This window comes from Calypte anna, chromosome 2, assembly GCF_003957555.1.
Source record: "Calypte anna isolate BGI_N300 chromosome 2, bCalAnn1_v1.p, whole genome shotgun sequence".
NCBI lineage: Eukaryota > Metazoa > Chordata > Aves > Apodiformes > Trochilidae > Calypte > Calypte anna.
Genome location: NC_044245.1, coordinates 20,652,191 through 20,677,904, shown reverse-complemented (window position 1 = coordinate 20,677,904; position 25,714 = coordinate 20,652,191). Strand labels below are relative to the sequence as shown.

Sequence of the window (25,714 nt, the reverse complement as noted above, 5' to 3'; positions counted from 1 at the left end):
TCCGTGAATGCTGCCTAAATTTACCTTTCATTTTCCTTGCTTTCTTTTCATTATGAATGTCTAAATCCATAGGGTCATACACTGGTTTAGGCCAGAAGGAACCCTGGAGGTCATTTGTTCCAACCTCATCTTGGAGTTAGATCTCAAAGTTAGATCCAGTTGCTGCCAGCCTTCCCCCACTGGGATCTGGATGCTGTCAAAACTCTTATTTTACTTAACCACTGATCTAGGGCTGGGGGCTGGGCTTAAGGGGTTTCTCTGCTTTTTCCAATTTTTTGAAAGAAGTTTTAAATGTTCATGCTTCAAGTTATATAAAACAGTATTTGAAAACCAGACCAGTGCAGCAGCACCTAAAAAGTAACTATTCACACAGTTCTATTATATCACCATAGTGTATTAACATTAGGATGGTAATTTACTCTTCTCCTACTGCTATAAGGAAGAAAAAGCAAAATTTTTTTATCCATTGTAGGAATTTCATTAATGCCTAATTTTCTGAAGCATACTTATTCTAATATATATGTCAAAATACCATTTCCTAAAATGACTATGAAAAATGCTAAATAATTTTATGTTTCATAAATTCATGAAAGTGTCTATATAGAGCTGGAAAAGGTGCTGTGAAAGGATTCAGTGGCATAAGAGATGTTTTCTAGTTCTGCATTTCCATGTTTTAGAGCCAACAGACAAGCTATGGATTGGGCTGAACGATCGTAAAGTTCAAATGTATTTTGAATGGAGTGATGGTACCCCAGTGACATACACAAAATGGCACCTGGGAGAACCATCCACCTCAAACAACAGGCCAGAGGATTGTGTTCTGATCAAGGGCCAGGTAACATTATCCAGTACATATTTTACATTAATACTGAAACTATCTTCTTAATAAAAGAATAATGTGCTGAAATAACTATTTCAGCATGTGGCTAAGGCCAGACCAAAAAAAAAAGGGATGTGAGAACAAAGGCTGAGATTAAATATGACCTTTAATAAATAAATAGATAAATAAATAAAATGAAAGCATTACTACGTCACTGAAATTTTCTATTTAAGTTTTTTGAAAGTTAACAGTGAAATCATTAGGGCTATAAAACATGTTTCTTAATGTAGTTTGAGTACATTCTTATGCTCCTTGTCTGATGGTGTGTGAGGGTCCCTGCTGACTCCTTTGTGCCTGCTCATTTACCTCCCTTCCTCTAAAGGGTCCTGCAGATAGGTCAGGAACCATCTCCCTGCACCCTCATCCCTTCTCATCACTGCTACTCATACTGTGCCACTATAGCCCAGTCTGTTTCACTGAATGTGAGCAGATTTCTTTTTGTTATCAGCTAGGGGAACTGGATAAGGAAAGAAGTATTTCTGTTACAAAATGACATGAGAAAGAAAATGAATAGTTTTTGTTATAAAGAAACTATTAATTTCCTGTAGATTATTTATCTTAATCTCATTGTGATTTCATTCTTCTTCCTGCCACAGGATGGCTATTGGGCAGACTATACCTGTGAGAAGAAAGCTGGCTACATTTGTAAAAGAAAACCTATAGCACAAGTATCTGAAGAAAAGGAAACTACTGATGCAGGTTGCAAGAGAGTGAGCATATAAGAATGGAACATTAATTTCCCAGATCAAATAAATACCTTGTCTGAGAACGTTCTATAATTATTTTAATTCTTTGTAGGATTTATTTGTAGACAGGTTTTTTTGTGTTTTTTTTTTTTTAATTAATTAATTTCTTATCAGGATTCTCAGTTGCTTTAAACTTAGGGAAGTCATTTTAGAGAAACTGCTTAGAAGGAATCTGTAATTTCACTGGATAGGCTTCTAAGTCATAATATTCAGGACTATTGTGCCTAATTATTTTCAGAATAACATAGCTCGCTTAAGACATTATATCACATTTACTTATCTGGAAATTCTAAAATAATGTTACAGGGCTGGAGAAGATATGGGACCTACTGTTATTTTATTGGACATGTTCCAGCAACATTTTCAGTAGCAAACACCACTTGTGGAGGGGAAGAAGGTTATTTAGCCACAGTTGAAAGTAGGTATGATAATAACTTTTCCTTGGTTTTTAAATCTGTAAAGTTTTTATGTTTGAAAGACAAAAAGGTCTTTCTTTTTCTCATTTATATCTAGAGTCAGAATACTATCACAGGGTCCTCTCCCCTAGTACGAAGCAAGGAAAAGGAAAAAAAGATTTGCTATCAGAATAGAAATGTAGGATTTGGATAAATTACTTTGTTTTCACCTGTGTCTTTGTGATCCCTTTCACAGGTATGAACAAGCTTACCTGATCAGCCTTACTGGGCTGAGGCCTGACAAATATTTCTGGCTTGGTCTCTCTGACATGGAGGACCAAGGCACTTTCAGGTGGATCAATGGTGAAGTTGTCTCCTTCACACACTGGGGTGCAGCAATGCCTGGTAGGTATCATGACAGTGGATGATGGTTGTGGTCCCTATTTGGGTTTGCATTGGTAATGTCCTCTGAATTTTATGCTTTAAGCTTTTGGTATATTTTACAAGAACTCACAGTTCCAAAACTCCATCTTTTAATTTGAAAGGGGGTAATTTGACCCGAAGCTTTATATTAGGACATTTGATATATTTACCCATAAGATTAACCTTTTTTGACTCTTCTTCACAAAGAGATAAACAAGAGCTACAGGCAGTTCTGGAGGTTGTTCCACACTCATTCCTCTTGTTTTAAAACTAGCCTTGGAGGAGAGACTAAGAGTGATTACTCTTAGTAATCTATTTAAAATCTAAAAATAGATTTTAAGCTAGAATTAAAAAATTAGAGTATTAAAAATTTATCATACCATTACTTTTTTTTACTTGTGATGCCAATAAAATTGCATCCATGGAACCTTACTGTGCATGAGCATAAAAAATTAGAATTTAAATGCTGTGAGGTAATTTGCTCTCACTAAGGCATGATACATCCCTCCTAGTGATCATTTGTCTGAAGAGTTTCACAAAAACCTTCAGGGAGATAATAAAATGTAAATAAAATAAAAACAATAAAAATCACAAAAGACATAGAGTAATAAAAGTTTTGTAAATTCCACAAGAAGACTCAGGAGTCTGTGGTGCCAGCAGACGATCAGACTATAGAGCAAGAACTTGGAGATCAGTCTGGAACAGTGAAGAAAAATCAGTTTCCTTGCATCTGTGTTTAATGAGGAAGCAATTCAGCTTTCTGTGTTGGAAAGTTTTTTTGTAGTGTTGTGATTGGAGAGCCTATTTCAAGCTGAAAAACCAGGAGAATTTCTTATCAAACAAATAGTTGAGACGAAGACTAGCAAGTCAGGACTAAGCACTGCCACTAAAGCATACAAGAACTGTAAAAGATTCAGTAAGTGAAGTGTTTGCTTTAATGTGTAACTACCTGCTAAAACTGCCTTGACTTGCTAAGGGGTGAAAAAAATCAAATTTGTTGCCGACTTTTAAAATGGTTTCAGGGTCATGAGAGGAAATGTAGATCAATGAGTCACTGGAAAACTAGGTGAATCTGTAATAAAGAATGAAATAAAGTAGATGTATTAGGAAAGATATATAACATAGCCTGTGTAAAGGGAGGTTGTTTACACAGATCTTCTGTCGCTAGAGGAGCCAAAAGCATACAAATAAGGGAAATCTAGTTGGTGTGGTCTACCTCAATTAAAAAAAACCTTGTAGCTAATCTGACCTGACATATCAAAAGCTCTTACATGAATAAAAATTCAAAAGGCAGGGAAAGGTTTTTATTATAGATTTATTTATTATATAAATAAATATAATATAAATTTATTATATAAAGAAATATATTTAGCATCTTTATTATAGATGCTGTTTTTTAATGGGGAAAGATTATTCACTGGTAGAGTCCCATGATGATATGTTCCAAAGCCTGTGCTGTTCAACAAACTTACAGACAATCTGGAGAAGGTAGAATAATGAGGCGACAAAACTTTCTGATGATACTATTTTTTTCTGATAGTGAAGATATGCCTTTGAGAATATGCAGGATGATCTCAGGAGAATGAATGACTGAGCATGATCAGTAAAATGGCAAGTGAATTTTGATGTATGTAAAGTGATAGGAAAAACCACATTGTGAACTGAAATAAAAACAGGCTTATAGCTAACATTTCAGGAGCCAGTTCTTCACACTGTGTTAGGCAGGTCCATGAAAACATCACATCTGTGCTCAACAGGAATAAAAAAGCCAAGAAAATGTGAAGGATAGTTAGCAAATGAAGAAAGAACACAAATAAGCCATTGTATTATCCTGTTTGCATTTGACTGCATCATGTGTGGTGTATGCACCTCCTGGAGAGTACACCAAAATAACATCAAACAGCACAGCACAAGCTACATCACAGCTCTGTTGAGGTTTGCATGTCTGCCCATGTTTTGTTTCTATCTATATGAAAATCTTTAATGACTGAGGTTATGTCAACTGATATAGAGCAACTTACAGTGAGTAGGAATTAATTCCTCACTTTAAAATGCAGGTTTTCACTGTAAAAATATATTTGCTTTCTACCTACAGAATTAATTGTGCAGGACATAAAAATTTTAAAAAATTACAATAAAACAACAATATCATGAACGGATTGTGACTTCCTTAAACAGAAAGCTGCTCCTCAGCTGCAAAAAAACACTTAAAATATAACTCTGCTACTCAAGTGTTACTGTATGGCAAGAAGTGAATGGGCACTGCTCAAAGATTTAAGGCAAGATTTAAACAATTTAGACTGTATATGATATCCAATGCAATTTTTGTTTCTTGTAAAGGAAATAAGCCAGGATGTGTAGCCATGAAAACTGGGACTGCAGCTGGATTATGGGATGTTCTTGACTGTGAGACAAAACAAAAATATATATGCAAGCAGTGGGCAAAGGGTGCAACAGTTCCACCTATTCCGAGTACTGCTCTAGTCCCCACATGCCCTGAAGGTTGGATACCAAATGACAGTTCTAATTCATGTTTTAAAGTAAGTGCCTAGTTAAAAGGTGAACGGCTTTGAACTGCTCTGTTTGGGCCACTTTGTCTGCCTGTCACCATGTTTAGCTGGGGTAAAACTTCTGCTTATCCTCTGTTAGCTACCAAAATGTTAGACATCATACTGCAAATGTAAAGTAAGAGTTGTAAACTATCACGAGGCCACTCTTTTGCCTGTATCTTCAAACTTCTTCCTTGCCACCTTGCCTCTCCACCACAGCCATTCTCTTTTCCCTTCATCTGAAAGGTGGCCTGGGCTCTCCCCAGGTAAAACAAGTTAAAGGGAATTGGATTACATTCTAGAAATTCCTTCCGTTTGTTTTTCACCACTACACCAATTAGTTAGGTAGCTGTATAGCAAAACAGAGTTAATAATGCAGTTTCTCTTATGGACTTTTACTCGGCTTATATGAAATCTCATTTATGGGTGAGTGAGACTGGTTGTTTTATTTTATTATAGCACATACAAAATGTTTTAAAGAAATCTCTCCACAGGGTTTCTGCAGAAGAAATAGTCCAAAGAAATCATGGTTTGAAGCCCGAGAGTTTTGTAGACAAATAGGAGGGGACATGGTCACCATTAACAGTAAATACGAGATGTTAGTTCTTGAAAGAGCAATGCTGTGAGTATCTGCTGTAGTATACCAAGTGTGAGGGATATTTCATATGAACTCTTATAAATGTTCTTAGGGGATTTCTGAATATATGGATTCATCAAAAGCTAAAATACCTGCAATACTTTGAAATATTTTCTACTAACAAATGTTTTTAGCTGTTTCATGAGAAAAAAAAGTTGTTTATATTCAAGAAATTGCAACAACTCATCAAATGGTGCTGTGATTAATTATTTAGAAATACATTAAACTGGGGGGGGTAGTATTTTTAGTGGGGTAGAAAACATGACCAATATATTTACTTTTGACTCACCGTGAAGTAGTCAATGCTAACACCACTTTCTGAATCTGTGAAGGCCTCCTTTAAGAAAATAGGATATAGAGGAAATGCAGGATCAGTACTGCCAATAACTGATAAATAAACCACGGAGCCACATAATTATTAAGATATTACTGTGAAGAACATAATGCATCTGTATGCCCTTTACCAGAGATAATAGTGTTATTATTACAACTCCACTGTGCTTTACAGTGCTTTTTAGAAAGTTTAATGATGTGTTTCTGGATGCTGTTTGTGTTGATATTTACACACTCCTATACCTTGTAATTTCTAGTGATTCTAGATGTAGTTTTAAAGAAGTTTGGCTTGGTATATTTTCCTTGAATCCAAATGAAGGATTTGCCTGGAGTGATGGCTCTCCAGTGAGTATTTTAATTTTTCATCAAATTTGATTGCTTAAGGCTTTTTGGGGTTTCTACATGAGCTTTATGGGTTTCTGCTGTTACACCCCTCAAAGTGAACTCTAATCCTGCAAAATATTTGCCTGGCTGTTGACCTTTATAATCATGACTAAAATCACATCAATACATTTGAATAGATGGATACCACCTATCTCATTATGATCTGTACCTTTCTGTACAGCAAACCAACATATTTTCTTTTCCAAGAGCATAATATGAACCCATAATGTGAGAATAGAAAAGCTGGTTATACCAGACCTTTGACAGAGGCCAGCAGCATCTTAAGAGCCAAATAAACAGCAAACATATTTCACTTTATCCTCTTGCATCCCCCAGCAAGTGATGTCAAGTGATGACTCAAGGTCTTTCAGAGCCAGAGTTCAGATTTGTAATCTTCATTGATTTCCATGTACTTATCCAGTTATCTCTCAAATCTGTGTAAATATCCACAGATATGTGAAATACTCCTGCAGGATTCCACAGCTTATTGCCCTCACTTTACTCCTGGACTCTTTTCTACTTTTTAACCCAATCAAGGACACTGCCCTTCTCTTGTCACACATTAATTTCCTTAAATGTTTAGAGATGAGATCTTATCAAGAACTTTTTAAAAATCCCAAGTAGTATATATTGAATGGTTTTCCATTCCCATTTGGATGTCAGTTTCTTCAGAGGTGATTCCACGAGGCTTGTGGACTTTCCCTCCCAAAAGCCACACTTATCATCCTCATTAAACTTTGAGAAGGGAAGATGTGAATGTTGAGTTGATGCCTGATATGGTCACTACCACTGGACACATTAGACAATATAATTTTGAACCAGTTCACAGCTGATGAAATGAAAACTACCTTGTCTTCACATAATTAGCATGAATGGAATAGTGTTGAAGTTTGTAGCTGGGTGAAGTTCATTAGAAACAGTCCATTTGCCTGTTTCTATTCTGGCTGTGTCTAGGGTTTGAGATCCGAATCAGAGGAAAAGCCCTCCATGGAAGCCTCATCTCCTGAAATCATGCTAAAACTCTAATACTTGCTTCTTTCCCTGTACTTGCACCTCTTTTTTGGGAGAGACAGAATCCTTCAGACGAATCAAGTTTCTTTCTGTCTGCTAATGGAAACTAAAACTATTGACAAAGATGAAAAGTGTAACAAAGATGATTTCTTCTATAGGTTAGGTACACAGACTGGGATGAGAAATCAAGAAATTTAAGAGGACACAAGTTCTGTGGCGTATTGAATGAGAGGCGTTATAAAGAGAAATGGGAGCTTTGGGTCTGTGAAGTACACTTTCACTGGGTTTGTCAAATAAAAAAAGGTAGATTAATTCTTCTTAATCAAGAAATTTAAATAACTTTGTAAGTAGTTGCTTCCTTATATAAGTTTCTGGAGAAAGACACAAAACCCTGAAAACTACTTTTCCCAAATGGAGGTAAAGAGAATTAAGTAATGTATTATGAGCCACAAATTCTAATTTATAGATGATGAGAATAAATAAATGTATTTCTTTATGTAAATTAGGATGTATAAGTAGTCTATGTTTTTCCAAGTGTTTCATAGCTTGCAAACTTTCTGAAAATATTAAAAAGCTGTCCTTAAATTTGACATGCTACAGAGATGTGTCATGCCTTTCATTCTCTTGTTTTGCAGGGGTACCATTAAAACCTGAACCAACCAACATGTATGGTAGGTTTTTGCATATATTTATGCATCCTGAACATCAGTTTTTATCCAAATTGTTATTCTTATATGAGCTTTTGTGCTCTACAGATTCAAAATTTAAGGCCACCATATTTATCTTCCAGCATATAAAACCACTGCAGATGGATGGGTCGTATATGAAGATCATCTATACTATATCAGCAAAGAAGATGCCTCCATGGAAGAAGCCCAGGAGTTTTGCAGAATTAATTCTGCAGACCTGGCTGTTGTTAATAGTAATAGTGAGAGAAGGTTCCTAAGGAGAGCACTAAAGAAAAATGTAAGAATCATTATTAACATACACCTTAAACTAGCACATGCTTTTGAAAATCTGCTTCCAAAACTTGAATTGCCGCAGTAATAGGGCCATCAGCTTTTACACTAATGAAATCTGCCTGAGATTAGATCTATGAAATTCTCCCCCAGAACCACTCTTTTGTCTCTTGGGAATTGGTTTCTTGCTCTGTGCCAGGTGGTGAGGCAGGCTGGTGGGAAGAGGGATGGGGGAGTGTGCCAGCTGTCCTGGCTTGGGAAGCAGCTGCTGTGGGAGGCAGCCTTGATGTTGGCTGGAGGTGGTGCTGCAGTCCTGGATGGAGAATGAGAGATGTGCACTGGTTTCTGACTCAAGATCTGCTTGTCTCCTACCATATGCTAAGGATCTTCAGTCCTGCAGGACTCAGCTCTGACGCTCCAGATGAAAAACTGGCTTCTGCTCCTGAGTGTAGAAAAGCATTGCTATTGCTTAACTGTGAGCTTTACTGCTGTCATCTTCAGCAGCTGCTGTGGGGGTCTAATCAAAGGCTTCTCACTTCAAAGGTAATTATTTCTTTGGTATTTTGTTTTTTAAATTAAAGTGATATCTTTCTGTTTCAGGAAGATTCCTGGAAGGAGTCAGCATATTTCATTGGTCTAAAAGTGAGTCTTGATAAAAAATTTAGGTAAGTTAAGATGTTCACTGCAGCTCTTGACATGTAGAAAAAAATACAATTTTTACGTAAGTGGGAATACTAAATGTGCTGTTTTCAAGGACTGAAGGCAGTTCCAGATAAAGAGTACAAAGGAAAATGAAATAGTCCTAGAATATTCTCAAGTTAAATAGTTTTCTGCCAAAAGAAAAGAACATTTATTTCTTCAGTAAACACTTGCCCAGAGCAGCTTGGCAGCTGTATCCCCCATACACACTTTCTCAAGTTTCTTTTAAATATTTGTCCCCTAAATTGGAGTAATACTTTGCTGTGCTGGATTTTATGCCCATAGATGTACAGACACTTAACATCACACATCCTTATGCACCACCCCACAGAACCAAGCTTTCACCTTCTTTATATCTGTATGTTATAGCTTCAGAGAGATCCTCTAGAATTAGAGAGTAGGGGGCAATGAGTACAAAAGCTTCTCCTAACAGAAGTTTTAGGGTAGCCTCTGCAAATTTCCTTCCTGAAAGAGAAAAGTCAGCAGAAATTTATGGTACAGTAGAAATCAACAAAAATGTTATGAAAAAACCCAATGGAAATAAGATTAAAGTAGAAGATACTGAAGACCATGATACCAATGCTGCCTACCTTTCCATCTGCTATCTAGGGCACATGTGAGAGCTTAAAGACCATGCTTCTAACTTTGACCTGAAACAGATTTAGAGAAGATTTGACACCACAAGAACAGTCAGATATTGGAATAATCTCAGTAGTCTGAATTCACCAACACTGAACACTCCTGACTCAGCTTTAAAAGCTTCTGGGCCACCTCATGTAAACTCATCTAAAAATCATGTTCTACCTAGAATTTTGGACCAGATGTTTCTTAAGGTCCCTTCCAATCTATAATTTTATGATTATATGATTTTTCAAAACTTATTATCATGCCACTGTTGAGTATCTGCAAATCACTAACCTTGGAAAGGACAGAAAAGGATTGGGAAGAAACAAGCTGAGAGTGACTGAGTCAGTTCATGACTCTAACCTCCTGGTTTAGGACAAAATCAGGACAAATGAGGTATACAAGGCATTGCTTGTGTCTAGTGAGCATCTCCTTTATTTTAGGTCAAGTGTGCCATCACCAGCAAGAGGTATATGAGAGAGCTGAAGTTGTTTCCCACTTCAGGCTGAGTGACTTCAATCCTGAAATATTGATTAAAATTCAGTACCAAAAACCATTTCTTTAATAGTACTATATTAAAGTAAAAAGCATGGAAGCATAAAGAAAAAAAAATGTCAGTTTTGATACTTCAATAAGTGTAGAGTTTCCAGAGATGAATGAGTAGAAATAACTTATGGAGATATTTTTCTTTTGGATAAAATCCACACAAAAGCATTTTTGTCCTTTTTTTTTAAAAATTTATGAAAATGTCAGGAATGCTCAGGCTGAGGAGTATAATATTATCTAGCAATACAATGAAATCAGTTAAGATAAATAACACAATATTCTGCTCTAAATTACATGTTATGGCTAACTAAAAATCTATCTGTTATTAAATGGTGTATGATCACTTCTGCCCATAAATGGAAAACAATTTCCATTGGTGTTTTCTTCTTCTATTTTGTAATCAGTAATATTTTACATCAATTTATTCAAATTAGAATAATCAGGTAAGGAGAGAAAAATCTGTATCTCTCCTCCTTTCTAGTTTTAGCCAGGTCCCAATAATGCTCATGAGTCTTCTTAATTGTGATATATTAATTAGGACTCTCATCTCACAGTTGAAATGTTTTAGTCAGTAACTATGTGTATCTTTTTTCTTTAAGCTGGATAGATGGCACTCCAGTAACCTATGTGGCTTGGGCTCCTAATGAACCCAACTTTAGAAATAATGAGGAAAATTGTGTGGTTATGTCACCAGGGTATGGTAAGTAACAAGGCTAAACTATTAGATTGTACCTTCAGCTGCCTCCATGTCTTGGAGTGCAGCGCACCCAGTGTAAATTTCCCACAGAAACAGTGCCACAACTTTCACCTCTCTGTATGTACCTCATAGAATGAAGTTAATTGATGATGAGAGTACACCTGCTGTGTCACTTGTCCTTGTTTTCCAGTTCCTTATTATTTTTTCAGTTTCTAGACAGTAGCCCAGTAACTAACAGTGATGAGAAGCTGAAGTACATCGACTTCTGTTTGTAAAAAAATAGCTGAGCGCATAAATGTAGTGAGTGGCTCTTTTACTCACTTTAATGGTCTAGAAAATAGAGATTTAACTCTTTGTAACTTTAAGAACTGATAGGTTATTGTTACAAATATTATACCATCTGGATTTGCTTATTCAGTCTCATTATTTTTTAGGCTTGTGGAATGATATAAACTGTGCCTCCCCTAATCGATTTGTATGTGAAAAACATAACAGTTCTATTAATTCAACATTTGCTTCTCCATTGCCTCCCGGAGGATGTCCAGAAAGTTGGCTTTTCTTTAACAACAAGGTATGTCAATAAGTTCCTGCAATAAATTGTTTACAGCAGTGAAACTGAGAAAAAGAACTGAAAAAATATGGTTTTTTTATTATTATAATATAAAACTGGAGAGTAAATATCCAGTCAGAACACACTGGCTGGATGGTTGGCCTTTTTTCGACATAGACACCTAACTTAGCAGAGACATACAGTAAAAGGAGATGTATGATGAATAAAATTCAGAAAACATAATTTATTCAGGCTTAAAGCACACTGTTACTGCTGAAAAAAACTTCTCCTGCTCTCCTGTTCTATGTATTTATAGCAGGAACTGAAATTTGTGACATTCAGTCTTGAAAACGAAGCCATCCAGGTGGAATGATTTAATGAGAATGCATATGATCAATTCCTTTGATGAGTAAAAGGTTCCCAAAACTCTGAGTTCAGAAAGAGGATGCCAAACTACAATTGTTTTCAGCAGAGTTTGCTTTCAGAGACAGTCTGGAGGTCCTCATTGCTGTTACAGAATTTGTGCTAATTTGAGTTAAAGCTCTTGTCTACTTTGAAGGACTTGTCTGCTTTTTTTTTGTCTGCTTTTTTTTTGTCTACTTTTATTTTTGTGCTACTATTGAGTCCTCAGAATGCTGTCAACTTGCCAAAAGATATTTCATATTCTTTGGTGGAATGAGCAGTCATAAACACAGTCATTAAGAGAAGAAGGTGGCACAGCAGCTGCAGCTGTGTCACCCAGAGCAGCTTTATCTTAGTTTTAAGTGATCCCACTGTTACTGCAGGAAGCAGGATGATGAAAATGTGGGAAGAGGTTATGTGATTGGCATCATTAGATCCAGTTCAGATAACACTAGACTGCAGGATTACACAGTCTGCAAGGAAAGGGACTAAATATCTACCTGCATACACATACTTACTCTCCACTCTTGAGCTTTGTGCCTTTTTCTAGTCCTGATTTCTTTTTCAGGGGAAATGTTCATTCTAATCAATATTAGTCACATGCAACCGGTCCCATATTTGCTCAATTGAATGAAGTGGGTTTTTTTTTCCCCTCCAGTGTTTCAAAATATTTTCTTCAAATACAACAAGGAAGCTCATGTGGCATGCTGCTCGAGATGCTTGTATTGATTTGGGAGGAAACCTGGCTACCATACAAAATGAACAAGTCCAAGGTACATATATGGTTCCCATTGAAAGAAAAGGTATATTACTCTCCCACTAAACAAACAGTATGATCTCCAAAATATATTACAGATTTATCTCTCCAAAATTGAGTATTAGGAAGGTCAGTTTATGCTTGGTTCTAACTCAGAAGTGTGAAAAAATAGCTACATTATATCATACAAGGAATAAAATGCATTTCTCATTCTTTTGCTTGCTTGGTTTTCATGAAACTTCCAATCTGTTTGAGTGTGGTTGCAAAGATCTCTCAGACACATCTCTATTTTCTCTCTCTCTCATTGGCAATATGATTTGTTGGAATCATCTGTGCATGTGTGCATACTTAGATGTGAAGGGCACTTTTATAATTTGCTTGGGAGCTTTTTTTTTGGCTATTTTTTCAACCTTAGTGCTTGTGTAACAAATGTTGCTTCAATTTCTTATCTAAACATCTACTAAAGGCCGATTGGTTTTGTTGTGGGAAATCTTATCCTTTTAATATGGCCCCAGTTCTGGGCTTTTGCACATTTTTCCTATTTTGGTTAGGTCATGATAAGCTTTCCTTAACGAGAAGTCTTTGCTTCCCTGCAGCTTTCCTCTTCTATCACTTAAAGGATGCCATGACTGATGTTTGGATTGGGTTGAATGATGTCAACCAAGAATCCATATTTCTTTGGACAGATGGAAGCACTGTTTCCTACACCAACTGGTTTAATGGTGCACCAGAAAAGAAGCAAAGCTTCTTCGACTATTATGACTGGGAAACGTTAACAGACATTACTGTGGAGGTACAGAAAACTTAAGTAACCTGTATATCTTAGGCAGCTGAGTAATTTTCCTAAAAGGGAAGTTACAGCAGCAACAACAAGATGCTGAACAAGTCCTTACATAAGCAGAAAGGGGCTTAGAGAATCACCATATAATCATTCCAGATAGAACAAAAATATTTGGCAGAGGTTCTTTAGAAGAGGGACTTTGTGCTTTGACCTATTGCAAAATGCTAGTTCTGTAAAGCTAGCCAAAAGAGGTCTGTATTACATCAGTACCTCCCCAAACTGCATTACCACAAACATTCAAGTTGCAACATCAAACACAGAAAAGTTATGGTAAGCCAAAACTGAGGTTGTTGGTGCAACCTCAATTTGTCTGTCTACATATCCTTCTCCTGGCTAGTGTGCCCCCACACTGTTTTACCAGTTTCAGGTGGTAGGAAAGGATATCTTCAGTAAAAGGATTATTGCTCTGCTGAAATTCAATCTCTTTCCCAAAGCAGAGAAGCCTGTAGAAGAAATGATAGACAGATAGTCACTGGAGATTTTAATGTCTGCCATCACTCTACCTCCTTATGACTAGAACTTGTTTAAATCAACATAAGAGAGAAAACTGGATGAAACTCTGAAAGATGGTCTCAGACAATCCTGAAAATAGGACAGTCATGAAGGAATTCTTGAGGATATTAGAAATAAGGAAGTAAAGGGAAAATTTGGTTGTTACAAAAGACATCTGATAGTGATAACTTGAAAATGACTGCAAACAACTAGTAAAGAGTACTTGCCTTCTACAAAATAATCATTTTGGTTAAGATAAATCCAGACTAATAATAGTCCTTTTATTAGTTTTCTCACTGGTGGAAACATTCTTAAGAAGTTCTACATTACTGTAAATTAGAACTAAGAAAACATATTCCAGATCCCCTAGTCATACCTGTATTCATTAAAGGATTCCTAACAAAACTGGTGAAATTATTTTTACAGACCTTTCTTTCAGACCTTGACTGGCACCCATGAAAGCCAGCGGTTCAAATTTCAGGGGTCATTAATAAATACCAGGTCAAGCAGTTTGGCAGAAGTCTATCAAATTTGGACTAATTACGTAAGTGCTCAATGAGCACTTCTCCCTTCCTCCTTTCTCTGCCATCAGGCTTTCACTAGGGGTATAGGAGCTCCAGCCCAGCAGCTCCTGATCACCTTTTGTAATGGCTCTGTATCTTCCTCTCTCCTTCAGACAGATTGTGTCTTCATCATGAAGTCAGAGGGTAAATGGAGAGATGACAGCTGTGACAATGAGAGAGGCTACATATGCCAGATGAATTCTCGTGAGTTCTGTTTAGTCCAGACTCCTAGGCAGAATAAGAATCTCAGTTAGAAAACCTGAATATCTAAACCAATATGATTTCTCTCAGCTTTGGAACTCATTCTGAGTCTCTCAGACTTTCAGAGCTCCATCACTTTTAAGGCTTTCCTGTTTTAAAAGTACAATTTGTTTCACAGAAATTGCTGGAGAGGAACTACTTTCTTAAATAGGGATTTGCACCTAAATCATGAACACTGGAGACTAATAAATGGAAATAGATTTCTTTTCAGTGAAGTATGAGGCTTTTAAGCATCCTCTTTAAGTGCAGTATCAAACCATGCCCTTACAGTGATCTCCTTGTGCTACTTCTGTCTCCAAGCAGAACGTTTATTCCTCTGTAAACATCTGAATGCACATGATGTCTCTTAAAATATAAAGCGTCTTGGCTGTGTCTTTGCTGTTGAAGAATATAGATATTTTTTACACCAAAATGAGTAATGAATACTGACTCTTCTGCTTTAGAACTGTAATTATTCAAATCTCTGCTGCCCAGCTATATAATGAGAGTACAGAAGGCAAAGCACAGATAACAAAAGTGTTTTGCCTCATCTTTATTACAGCATTAGTAAGAACTATTTGCACCCACTGCCTTCAGTCAGCTCCTTCAGGCTGTTCACTTTCAACATTGCCAACTGGCTTATAGGAAACCTCTGTCCCTGCTTTAGGGGGGTATTTTAATCTTGTTTAGTGCCAGCTACAGCTGTTTCCTAAACATGTACAATCCTGAGGGTAGAAACAGCCACTGCCTGACTCAAGTGTGCAGTTAATATTTAGGGGGCCCTTACAGACAGGCTAATGACTTTGAGTCAACAGCAAGTGGTGATCAATTAACATCACCTATCAATAAATATCTCGGGCTTGATAACATGGTGCAAGAGTAAATGTTTTAAATACCAAGCCCTAAGTCCTCTCCACAAGAAATAGGAGTGTACTCAGGTATCCAGATTTAGTCAAAGTGTCAAGTACAGGAACGCAAATATCTGATTTACGAGTCGCAGTCTGCACTAGTCAGACCTGTAAGAGGAATGCTCTCTACTTCAGGGCATCCAGGATTTCACTTAGCATTTTACATTAACAAATTTAGTCCCAAACCTATGACTTTTTTGGGTTTGGTTGTGTGGTGCTTTTTTTCTTTTTTTTTTTTTTTTTTTTAGTTAAAATATTTTTCATGAGTTAGATTAACATTTTGACTTATTAACACTGGACCTTTTGATCTATCTTTTGAAAGCTTCAGTGCTAGGAATGAGTGGTATGTTTTGAATTCCTGAATCCATTTTTTTCTGCCTAGTTACCACCCAACCTGAAGTACCAACAACAAATCCATCCTCTGGCTTTGTCCGTTATGGTGACAGTAGTTACTCAGTCATTTCATCTGAAATGCAATGGGAAGAGGCCAGGAAAAATTGTCAAGACCAATCTGCAGAACTTGCCAGCATTCCAGATGCCTACATCCATTCATTCCTGTGGATCCAGATGTTGAAATATGGAAAACCTGTATGGATTGGTCTAAACAGCAACATGGTATGTGCTGAACAGGCAGGATGTACAGATGCTTGATGGGCTCTCTCCTCCTCTTTATAGACCTGTTGGATGCCCAATTTTTAACAGTGCTGAAACAACTGCACTCTGGATGGCTTCACTGTATAATTGGACTTCCAGTGGCCCTATTAGTTACTCAAAGCCTTTCATGCACTAGATAGAGGGAAGAGTCACAGAAAAGGTTAAACAGGAAGCAACAGATGAAAGTAGAAAGCTCTAGAAATGATAGAAGAGATAAAAGTACAGAGTGAGAGTGACAAGCCAGGATATGCAGCCATTCTGAAAGTCTAAATCCCTACCATATAGAGGGTTACTTATAGCTAATATTATTATGGCAATAAAAATTATAATAAGTTTTATATAGAAAGATTTCAAGATGACTTTGACTATTTCATGTCAAGTAATCTTTATTCACTAAATAGCTCCTAGTTTTAATTTAAATGAAGTAGAGTGGAGGGGGTCAGTTCTCTGTAATGGCTTCTCTTGCTATGGTATCTACTGAATGATCTAAGATGGATTAATTTGAGTTTCTTGCCATATTGTAGAAGTTGATATTATTTCAGAAAACTCCTGAAAGCCATGCACTTTTAAACACTTTTCATATGTACTTCTTGCATAACTCAGAGTCCCCAGTAACATTGTTTAGAACAGTGAATTTTTTTTTTTATTTTTTTTTTTTTCTGAAAAACTCAAATAGACATAGGAAACTATATTTATGTGTCAGTGTTTTTTATGTAAAAAAACCCTCTGTCACCAGAACTACTTTATTTTCAGACTGGTGGCTATCACAAATGGACAGATAACTGGAAAACCAGGTACACAAGATGGGCAGCTGGAGAACCAAAGGAGAAAAATGCTTGTGTCTACCTAGATCTTGATGGTACTTGGAAAACAACATCCTGCAATGAAAGCTACTTTTCAGTTTGTAAGACTTCAGATGGTAAGCACATTAATGCAATAAATTTAAAGACACACTCATAAGTCTAAGTCTCCTAAAGTCTGCCTAATCCTAGAGACTTTGCTCTGGCTTGGGTTAAAACCTTCAGAGGAGTATACTTCAGGGTACTATCTACCTCCTTGAAGTATCTGGAGTTTTGCTATTGGATAATATATGAATTCAGGCACATGAAAGCCTCTTGTACAAATGGATCTGACTGCCCTACTTTCATGGTAGCTGTAACCATTTGCATAAAATGAAGGTGTTTTGTTCTTTCTGAGATGTGAACGTAAATTGCACTTGAGGTTGTGTGTAATACATATAAGTGCTGGGGATGTGCACTGGCTGTGTGGACTGCAGCACATGCAGAAGTTCACATGCCAGTGTCACTGAGACAAAAATACAGGCAAAAGTTTCACTTCCATTCACTGCTGCTAGAGCTAAAGTAGTTTTGATGTCAGTGTAAGAGCCTTGTGAATGATACTTTAACTCTTTTGTAGAGGTATGCAGGGGCATGCTTGCTTGCAGATTTTTTAGTTGTTTTCCCTTCTTGAAGTTTGAAAGGCATCATAATATAAGCTCTCTCTGGTGCATTCAAGATAGATTTTGGCATCTGAAGGTGGCTTCCGAATTAATCTCTTCAGCCATACATTTGTACAGAATTGAACAGGAGTTGCATGCATGATCAGAAACAGGGACCAAGTGTGTAGAGATGTGTTCTCCTGATGGCTCTTTGTGTAAAGGGACAACAGACAAAGAAAAAGCATCCATACAATATGAGACTGTGATACCAATGATTCACTAGCCTACAACAGCTTTGTATGTTGTGATGCACATTTGAGATCCATACCATCCCTCAGGATTTCCTTTCTTGAGAGTACAGCCAATACAGTAAGTTAGATGCTGCAGGATTTTATCTGTTTCCTTGTCCTACAAAACATGACCAGAGAAATAAGATGTTTGACTGCCTGGCTCTCCCTGTTTCCTGGGCTAGGGGTCTGTAGCCAGGAACAGAGCTAAAGCGAGGTAAGAGACATTTACACACATAGCCTGTCTCAGAGGTTAGTTTATAATGCAGTAACAAGTGCATACCATATGGCTTCTTTAGCTATGGCTCCTACTGACCCTGCTCAGCTGCCTGGAGACTGCCCTGAAGCATCTGAACTCCAAGCTTGGATCCCTTACCGTGGCCACTGCTACTACCTTGAAGCATCAACTGGAACAAGCTGGGCAGTGGCTTCCCTTGAGTGTACTCGGCTAGGTGAGAGACTTCATTATCAGCTGAAGAGATGTGTACAAAACTGTATGCAAAACGTGCATAAAAATGTAAAAGACTGATAAAAGAAAAAATAAAATTAGCAATAATTTCTTTACTTACCAAACTACTGTTCTAAATCTGGCACAATGAAAATAAACTGACACAAGCAACTGCGAAGCGTTTAAGCTACCAGGGGCTGAAGCCTCCCCAGGTGTGGAGGTCCCCATCAGCTCCTGGGTTCTGAGGCACCATCCTGGGTGTGGTGAGGGTAGTCCATGGCCACCAAGCACATCCAGGGCTCTGTCATCAACAAAAAGCAATGGGAGGGGAGTCACCAGAGTAGCATGCATAATACTTTCAAAAGTTTTACTGTTTGTACAGGCTTGAAAGAAGAGGTCATTGCAGCAGTTGCTCACATAGGTTATGGTTATTTGCTTGCTAATATCTTTCAGGTGCTACCTTGGTTTCAGTAGAAACCATGGATGAATCTGACTTTCTGATCCATGCAATGCAACCACTTGGAAATAAAGTAGGAGGCTTCTGGATAGGACTTTACCAAAATGTGGATGGTAATATCTTACTCCCAATATTTAATTTTAAACTCTCTTTCAAATACGAGAAACTTAAAGATAGCTGTATTTTTACAAAAGCTGAAGTTGTCTTCTGCTGCTGAGTGGTTTACTATTATGTTTGAAGTAACTTTCTGAGCTTTTTTTTCCACTCTGTGTTGTTCTTCAGGTCAGTGGTTGTGGCTAGACAATGCTAAACTGGACTTTGTCAACTGGGAGGACAAAGTTCCCTCTATGGAGCATCACTGCGTTGAAATGACTGCACCATCTGGCTATTGGGACAACATTGATTGTTCTTTGGAAAAAGGATTTATCTGCAAAAAACCCACAGGTAATTCTTTAGTGACTCAGTCCTTAGGAACAGAGCAGATCTGTTTACCAGTAACTGTCATAGCACTCCATTACAGGTCTTAAAGTTGTTTCTGACAGTTTCATGTGGCATATCCCACTTTTCTGAACATTTGTAGATTCCTGGTTTTGCACACTGTGAGCTCTTCACATGTCTTCTGTCTGCACTCACATGGAAATATGGTAACACACTGCATGCATCCTAGCTTGAGAATGAGACTTTCAGAAAACTTTTGTATACTTAACACAAGCATTGGTAGAGCATCTGTCAAACAGTTGTGTAACTGTTGTGTAACAGTTGTTATACCCTTACAAGGAGGAAAAAATGTGAATAATCAAGCGTCTTTTGCAAGTTTGTTATATGCAAAATCTATATTACTACCCAGTGTCAAAACCTGGCTTAATTTTGGGTTTGATTCAATAAACTTTAAGTCAGTAATGCTTCAGGGATACTATAAGGCTATCTGTTTATGTTGCAATAGTAACCCAGTAATTCCAAAAACAATAATTGAAAATTTAAGTTTAGCTTTTAATCATTTTACAAATATAGTCTTTTATTAAAACAAATAAACAAACTGAAATGTAACCAAGAAGAAGTAATCTCCCATGCACTGTTAACTTTCATGCTTAATTAATTCATGGCCATAGCAGTAAATCAGTTAGTCCCCATTAAAGACTTACCAAGAACATGCAGATCATATTCTATTCCATATAGTGCAAAAATAACGAGAAAGCACTAAATTCCATCAAATCATATAAGGCTCTCTTACGTGACTATTTCCTGACATAGTAGGAGATACTGGTACTTTGTTTCTATTCATTTTACATTCTGCTCTTTAATTTCATTATACTTTTCACCTTTATAACTTCTCTGGGTAGCAAGTATGTTTTCACACTGTAATGTAAAAGAGGTAAGAGGAGAAATGTTCTCTTGATAATTCAGGGAGACTTGATTCATAACAGTTTTTCCTACTGTATAAGAACATCCAATGTGTTTAATTCTTTTTTTCTAAGTGTCAAACATTTTTCACAAGTCTTCAACAAAAAAAGATTTCATAAAGGTTCTGTCTTTTTCTCTGTCTCTTTCTTATGCATAAGAAAAATTGAAAGATTACAGCTTTGATTCAGAGGGCATCTTCCAAGGGAAGATGTTCAAGAATCTTAAACATAATTTTAACAGTAGAATCATACTGGACATGCAGAACTTTCCAAAATGTGCTGAGAAATTAATCTCCAGAGTTGCACATGGTGTTCTAAAGTATATTAAAATCAAGATTTCAGGAAAAACATGAAAAGGTACTTTTTCATGAACATAGAAAAGAGTCTACTTAAATGTTGCTAGATATAAAAACAATATAAATTTTAAAATAAATTAATATTATAGATTGGTAATGTTAAACAGGAAGGAAAATCCTTAATAACATTTTTTTTGCCTCACTTATGTTGCTTTTTCTAACAGACATGTGTTATTAATGCAATAGTAATACTTCAGGTAGTTTTGTTCCTGTATAATTCTAGCAAAATAGTAAAACTCATGAATTCTAATGAAGTGTCATACCATTTCTCTCTGACATTCACTGAAGTTGAGCCAAGTGGAAGCCCTCTAAAACAAAAAGGTAAGAGCTTTAATCAGAAAAGTAATAAAAACCTAAACACAAGAAGCACTTAAAATGAGTTTTCCCAAATCACCTCCGTTAAGAGAACAATCCCTGCTGAGAGCTGCTGGTTATACATGGTTATAAATCATTCAGAATAAACCCATGGGGCCTGTTACAAGCACTTGGTGGACTGGACTGCTACTGGGCTAACTCTGAGCTGACAAGCTCAGCAATGACCCAGCTTGTGACTGTCTTTGAGAACAGACACACAGAGCTTTAACTAGACTGGTAAAACCTATGTAGATGCATAAGTATTCCATATATTCCATACATAGTATTGTAAATAATGTAAAAAAAATATTGAAAAAAAAATATTGCAAAAAAATTAGCATCCCATATCCATATCTAAAGCAAGAATTTTCATTAATTTTTTATGAGCATCCACTGCATGCACTGTACATCCCTGCAACCCAGATTCACTAAAACAATATTAGCTTTAGCAAGACAGACCTGGCTGCTGATCAGCAGCCATTCAGGGCTCAGATTTACACTGAACAGACTCCAAGTTCAAGGAGAGAATATTTCCTTGCTTTTCATGTTGTATGTGGAATAAAAGATTACTAAGATTTCTCACAGGTATATGCATTTATTTCAGGCAAGGAAGAGAATGAAGAGACTCACCCGCCTGTTAATCTCTCTCTTTGGCCACTCATTTTCTTGGCTATTCTCACTCTTTTTGGAGCTGGCATGTCAGTCTATTTCTACAAGAGAAAAAAACAAAACCTACAAACAGATTCTGACAATGAAACACTTCCCTAATGTTGTGTTGTAGTAATGTAATGTTGTTATAATGTAATGTGCCCTGTAGGATGTATGACTTCAGAGGAACAAGTTACTTGCTGAAATTAAAAGATGTCTCTCTTAAAACTCTCCAATGAGGATCCTGAGAATCTTATGAGAATCTAAATGCCTGTCTCTTCGTTGCACTAGCAGTCTCTTTTGTATCATGCATATTACACAAAATCAGAATTCTGGATTGATGATATAGTTTCATAACAGTCAGGATGTTCTCAAGTGCCTTAGCAGAAACACTAGTGTCAAAATCTTGTCAAGAACAAATAAAAGTACTGAAAGCAGACTATAAAAGTCAACCAGTGAGAATGAATGTTCAGTGAAATGTGTTTGCTATTTAGAATTGTCTTGCCATGACTTTGTGAACTCTGCAAAGAATTGGAAAAAAAAAATAATCTGCTGAGCTCTGTTGCAGTCTTAAGACAATTTTGCCCCACAAACTTCAATTCATCAGACCAGAACTTTCATTGTTCTCTACTGATTATACTTACCTTATATTATACTTACTGATAAGATGGTGCTTCATATACTTTTCTCAGGAAACACCAGGAAAGAAAACTGTCACATTTTCACTTTCAGCTAAGAAAAATACAGTTTTGGATACAAAGGATACGAAGCTCAAATGTAGGCTTTTGTCTTTTTTCAGTCTTATAATAAAATTGTAAGCTGTAGTATGTTTGCTAACATGAATTACAATATTATCACCTTGCATTCTTCTCTTTTGTTAATGCTTTGAAATAAATAAAGTAAACCAAGAGAGAGGAACAGGGAGAGACATGTTACTGTCTGTGCAAAACCTCTTTCATTAATAACAAGGAGAACTTCTCTCCCTGTCGCTTTGAATTCAACTTGAAGAAACACCAACTTGTCATTTTTAAATGTGAGAAATAGGAACTGAAAGCTAAGGAATTCAGCAGATTATACTGTACTAAGAATCTGCAAGAAAACTGAGTTTAAAATGCTATGGAAACAATGCAAAATAGCCTTTGAGTGAGTTGCAGTTATAACTTAGACACTAACCACTTTATGGGGAAGATTGTTTAGCCTGTTACAGGGAGATTACCAGTAGCCTTTAACATCCAACATCTTCACTTCTTTCAGATCTTTGACAATTAGTAATAAACAGTCCAGCCTCAAAGTGTGATCAAAGCAAGCATGGTAGCAGTATAGAAAAAAAGCAATTTTTGCCCTTAAAATGAACAGTAATTCACAATGCACCAATGACTGCAGATCCTGTTAAGTTTGCTTGTTTTATTCTAGGTGTGCAGAGTGGTGACATTATAGAGATGTACTGAACCACTGGGATTTTGCCTCCTTTTATTTCTGTGATGTAAAGGCTAAAGCAGAGACTGAGTTTTTAATCAATGATGCTTCACTCTAGGTTTATTATCACTGATAGTCAAATTGCTTTTTTAGAGAGTCAACCTTTGTAGCACCTCAGTGACTGCTCTGTATATAATACTAGTAAAGTCCTAGAGAAAGATAAATGTCACCAGTTCTAGTTTCTCCATCCTTCATTTCTGGAAGGGTTTTTCAGTCTTCAAAGTGAGCAGTGTTTGCAATATGCACTCTGTTTATTTCAAAATACCATGTGACAGGATATTTCCTTATTTAGAGTACAGAGCTTTTTCTCTGACACAGAGAAGGACCTGTCACTATCTTCACTCAGAAGGATTTTATACACTGCCAGTCTTACAGTCCAATTTTTGGTAGAGGAATGAAAAGCAAGTTATATTTGCAATGAGATTCTCCAGATTCCTAGTTTTAGTTTCCTTTGTACATGGTTCATTACAGTCACTGGGTAAGTTTCTTATTTGATTTTGTTTAAGCTGTTTGTTTTGTTTGTTTTGTTTAAGCTAGATATGCAAATGCTTTTCTATGAAGTTTCAATGCTTAAACTGGTTATTAAACTGGTTATTTTGTATTTGTTATCACCTTTGATCCATGATCTAAAGGGTTGTGTATTATCCTGGCATTTCTTGATTCACAGAATAAAAGAAGGGAGATGGAGAGATATTGGGGGAAATAGAGGTAATAAAAGTAGGATCTTAAAACTGGAGCTACTTTCTGTGGAAACATTAAATCAAATGGCACAGTATGGGAGGGCAGTGAGAGATGAGGAAGCATGGAGCTCTTTCTATTTACATTCCAGATGTAAATACTGGGTGATCAAAGTGGTTTAGAGCCATGTTATAACAGCTGTGCAAGTTTCTCTCTCTGCTCCAATATGTGATGTATGAAAAGGAAGAACCGGTTCCTGTGCTCTAGTCTGACCGAATTAGAAGAATAGTTGTAGCCTGAATTCACTGGATGTAGCTATAGAGAGAAATGGTAAAGCAGTAAGGTATGCAGAACTGAGCAGATGAATGTTTTTGCATGAATGTGACACTGAGAACCATATATGAGGTATTTCAGGATAACAGAACACTTCTGTAGTACTATGATGGTTTAAAAAGATGAAGCATTTCTAACCTTAAAGAATCTGAGTTGAGGGACACTGTGCAAGACTTCTCCAAATGCAGAAAGGTGCAATTGAAAACTAATTTTTTTACTGTGTAGAGATGCTCATTGCAACCTGGTCTCTGTTTTCTCTGGTCAGCTATCCTTTTACTTTAAATAATTAATAGAAAGATGGAGTTGTAAAGCAAACTTACTGAGCTATTCAGAATAAAATGCGGAAAACTCACTGTTATCTGAGATGTGGGTTTCTGTATTCAGGAACCACAAATTATTAGCAACTTATCACAGAATTTGGCTTTCTGACAAAGTATCTATATAAGTCTCTAAATACAGTATTGATACCTCAAAATTTTACTAAAAAATATTTTATTTAAAATATCTAGCTACACAGGGGGAAAAAATGATAAGATTTAATTAAGAAAAGATGGCGTGACCTCCTAATTTAGATAGAGATGTCATGATACCTAGATCCATTACTGAAAAGTCATAGTTATAATTTTATGATTATTTTCATACATCCTCTCAACCCGCTCTTCCCCCGAGCTACCTTTACATTACAAGGAAATGCAAGTGGACAGCCATGTGTATTCCCCTTCAAATATGAAGGCAAAGAGTACTATGAGTGCACAGATGCTGGTAGGTCAGATGGCTGGCTCTGGTGTGCAACAACTGCAGACTTTGATGCTGATAAACTCTATGGATTTTGCCCACTAATAGGTAAGTCCTGCTTTTTATTTATTAACTTGTCATAAAATGTTGTTGAGGAAACTTTACTGAGGTACTCAGTTCATTGCCAGCTGCCAATTCCACATCCTCATGACAAACCTTGTCAGAGTAGCCCCAGTTAAAATCATCCAATTGAGCGTCAGCCCCAGTAGCCATGTTCTCCCTGTACAGCAAGTGGAGAGGAAGAAGGGCTTTTGGATGGCAATTCAACCCAGCCAGGGTCTGACTCACCTGCTGTAGTTGGATGAGAGAGGTGAGTAGGCTCCTTGATGTAAGTCAAGTGCATGGCATAACCAGCATGAATTCAGAGTGATATCTTACTGTCACAAAATTCCTGTTGCTCTTTATTCCTCAGGCATACCCTGTAGGTCAGTTCTTGCTGCAAGATATTGTTTTCTTCCCTTAACAACCACTTGCATTCTTGTTCTTGTCTCCTATTATCCCAGCCTACAACAGAAACGGTGTTGCTCAAATTATCTCCCATCTTTGCACCAACTTCTGCACCAAATCAGTGTTTGGATTCCTCCAATGTTTCTCTCTTCTCCCCAGCTGCCTTCCCAGTAAAATACCAGTCTCATGAGGTTTAGAGAGATTTTCTGTGGTTTGCAGAAAATCAGACTGCAGCTGACTGGTGCTAAACAGCCTGTTTTTATGGCTCCTTTGGTCATCAAAGACCAGCTTCTGCCATTTTTGAAAG

General features: G+C 36.8%; 2 protein-coding genes across 2 annotated transcripts in view; both read left to right on the top strand.

The window, feature by feature from the left end:
- LOC103527532 (macrophage mannose receptor 1) overlaps window positions 1-21,908 on the top strand; it is a 28,769-nt gene extending 6,861 nt beyond the window's left edge. Inside the window, exons 8-30 of the mRNA XM_008492746.2 lie at window positions 678-835; window positions 1,477-1,590; window positions 1,933-2,048; window positions 2,278-2,426; window positions 4,785-4,984; window positions 5,488-5,615; window positions 6,221-6,308; window positions 7,517-7,661; window positions 7,994-8,029; window positions 8,149-8,324; window positions 8,918-8,982; window positions 10,786-10,886; window positions 11,318-11,454; window positions 12,494-12,608; window positions 13,189-13,385; window positions 14,602-14,692; window positions 16,019-16,251; window positions 17,044-17,209; window positions 18,315-18,467; window positions 18,917-19,033; window positions 19,203-19,364; window positions 20,965-20,997; window positions 21,635-21,908. Of these exons, the coding sequence (XP_008490968.2) occupies window positions 678-835; window positions 1,477-1,590; window positions 1,933-2,048; window positions 2,278-2,426; window positions 4,785-4,984; window positions 5,488-5,615; window positions 6,221-6,308; window positions 7,517-7,661; window positions 7,994-8,029; window positions 8,149-8,324; window positions 8,918-8,982; window positions 10,786-10,886; window positions 11,318-11,454; window positions 12,494-12,608; window positions 13,189-13,385; window positions 14,602-14,692; window positions 16,019-16,251; window positions 17,044-17,209; window positions 18,315-18,467; window positions 18,917-19,033; window positions 19,203-19,364; window positions 20,965-20,997; window positions 21,635-21,798 (3,044 nt within the window). The 3' untranslated portion in view covers window positions 21,799-21,908. The remainder of the gene's footprint in view (window positions 1-677; window positions 836-1,476; window positions 1,591-1,932; window positions 2,049-2,277; window positions 2,427-4,784; window positions 4,985-5,487; window positions 5,616-6,220; window positions 6,309-7,516; window positions 7,662-7,993; window positions 8,030-8,148; window positions 8,325-8,917; window positions 8,983-10,785; window positions 10,887-11,317; window positions 11,455-12,493; window positions 12,609-13,188; window positions 13,386-14,601; window positions 14,693-16,018; window positions 16,252-17,043; window positions 17,210-18,314; window positions 18,468-18,916; window positions 19,034-19,202; window positions 19,365-20,964; window positions 20,998-21,634) is intronic.
- Window positions 21,909-23,561: 1,653 nt separating this feature from the next.
- Window positions 23,562-25,714, top strand: part of LOC103527533 (macrophage mannose receptor 1) — a 36,131-nt gene continuing 33,978 nt past the window's right edge. Inside the window, exons 1-2 of the mRNA XM_030446514.1 lie at window positions 23,562-23,632; window positions 24,835-25,008. Coding sequence (XP_030302374.1) covers window positions 23,572-23,632; window positions 24,835-25,008 — 235 coding nt within the window. The 5' untranslated portion in view covers window positions 23,562-23,571. The remainder of the gene's footprint in view (window positions 23,633-24,834; window positions 25,009-25,714) is intronic.